At 68.0% G+C, this 713-nt stretch overlaps 1 protein-coding gene across 1 annotated transcript in view; it reads right to left on the bottom strand.

The window, feature by feature from the left end:
* The window catches only part of LOC112121242 (flotillin-1), a gene marked incomplete at its 3' end in the record, with an annotated part of 2,896 nt that extends 2,189 nt beyond the window's left edge, over positions 1-707 (bottom strand). The window contains exon 1 of the mRNA XM_026662840.2: positions 657-707. Within this exon, the coding sequence (XP_026518625.2) occupies positions 657-699 (43 nt within the window). The remainder of the gene's footprint in view (positions 1-656) is intronic.
* Positions 708-713: the final 6 nt, after the last annotated feature.

The following is a 713-nucleotide window of genomic DNA, read 5'->3' as shown; positions in this document are numbered from 1 at the left end:
CCCTGCTCCCCACAGCCCAGTGCCCCCGAACGAGCCCCCCGGCCTGCTCCCCACAGCCCAGCTCCCCCTGCTGCCCCCGCCCCGCTCCCCACAGCCCAGCTCCCCCTGCTGCCCCCACCCTGCCCCCCACAGCAGAGTGCCCCCATCCGAGCCCCACCTCGCTCCCTGCTGCCCCCCACCCTGCTCCTTGCTGCTCCCCAGTGGCCATTAGTGACGCAGAAAAAAGGATTTGATCTTTAACCATCAGATTAGCTCCTGCGCTCTTCCCCCCTCCCCCCCCCGCAGGCACATCCCCTGGGAGAAGGTGATGTCACTGGCTCAGATCCCAGCTCTTCACTGCTGGGTATTTCAGGCTGGCTCAGGGGGGCGGGGGGGAGGGGGCGAGTCCCATAAGTGGGAGGCTGGGGGGGAGGGGCGCTCTCCCACTGTGCTGGGGGGCTCCAACTCCAGTCCCTGGTCCGGGTTTCTCCCGGGGATCGGGCCCCTAACGAGCTCGTGGCATTAGGCCCAGGTCTCAGCCGGGCTGACGGGGCCGCCCCAGCAGTGCGGGGGTGAGGCTGGGGGTTAGGGGTCCCAGGAGGGGGAGGGGGCGGCATCAGGCTCCTACCCTGGGATCGTCTCTTCCCACATGAGACTAGCAGGGGGGAGCCACTCACCCGAGACCACCATGGCCTCATTGGGGCCACACGTAAAGAACATCCTGATGCTGGAGG

This window comes from Terrapene carolina, unplaced genomic scaffold (assembly GCF_002925995.2).
Source record: "Terrapene carolina triunguis isolate 2854851 unplaced genomic scaffold, T_m_triunguis-2.0 Scaffold30698, whole genome shotgun sequence".
In the NCBI taxonomy this organism is placed as follows: domain Eukaryota; kingdom Metazoa; phylum Chordata; order Testudines; family Emydidae; genus Terrapene; species Terrapene triunguis.
The sequence above is the reverse complement of the archived record's forward strand: the minus strand, read 5'-3'. Positions and strand labels throughout refer to the sequence as shown.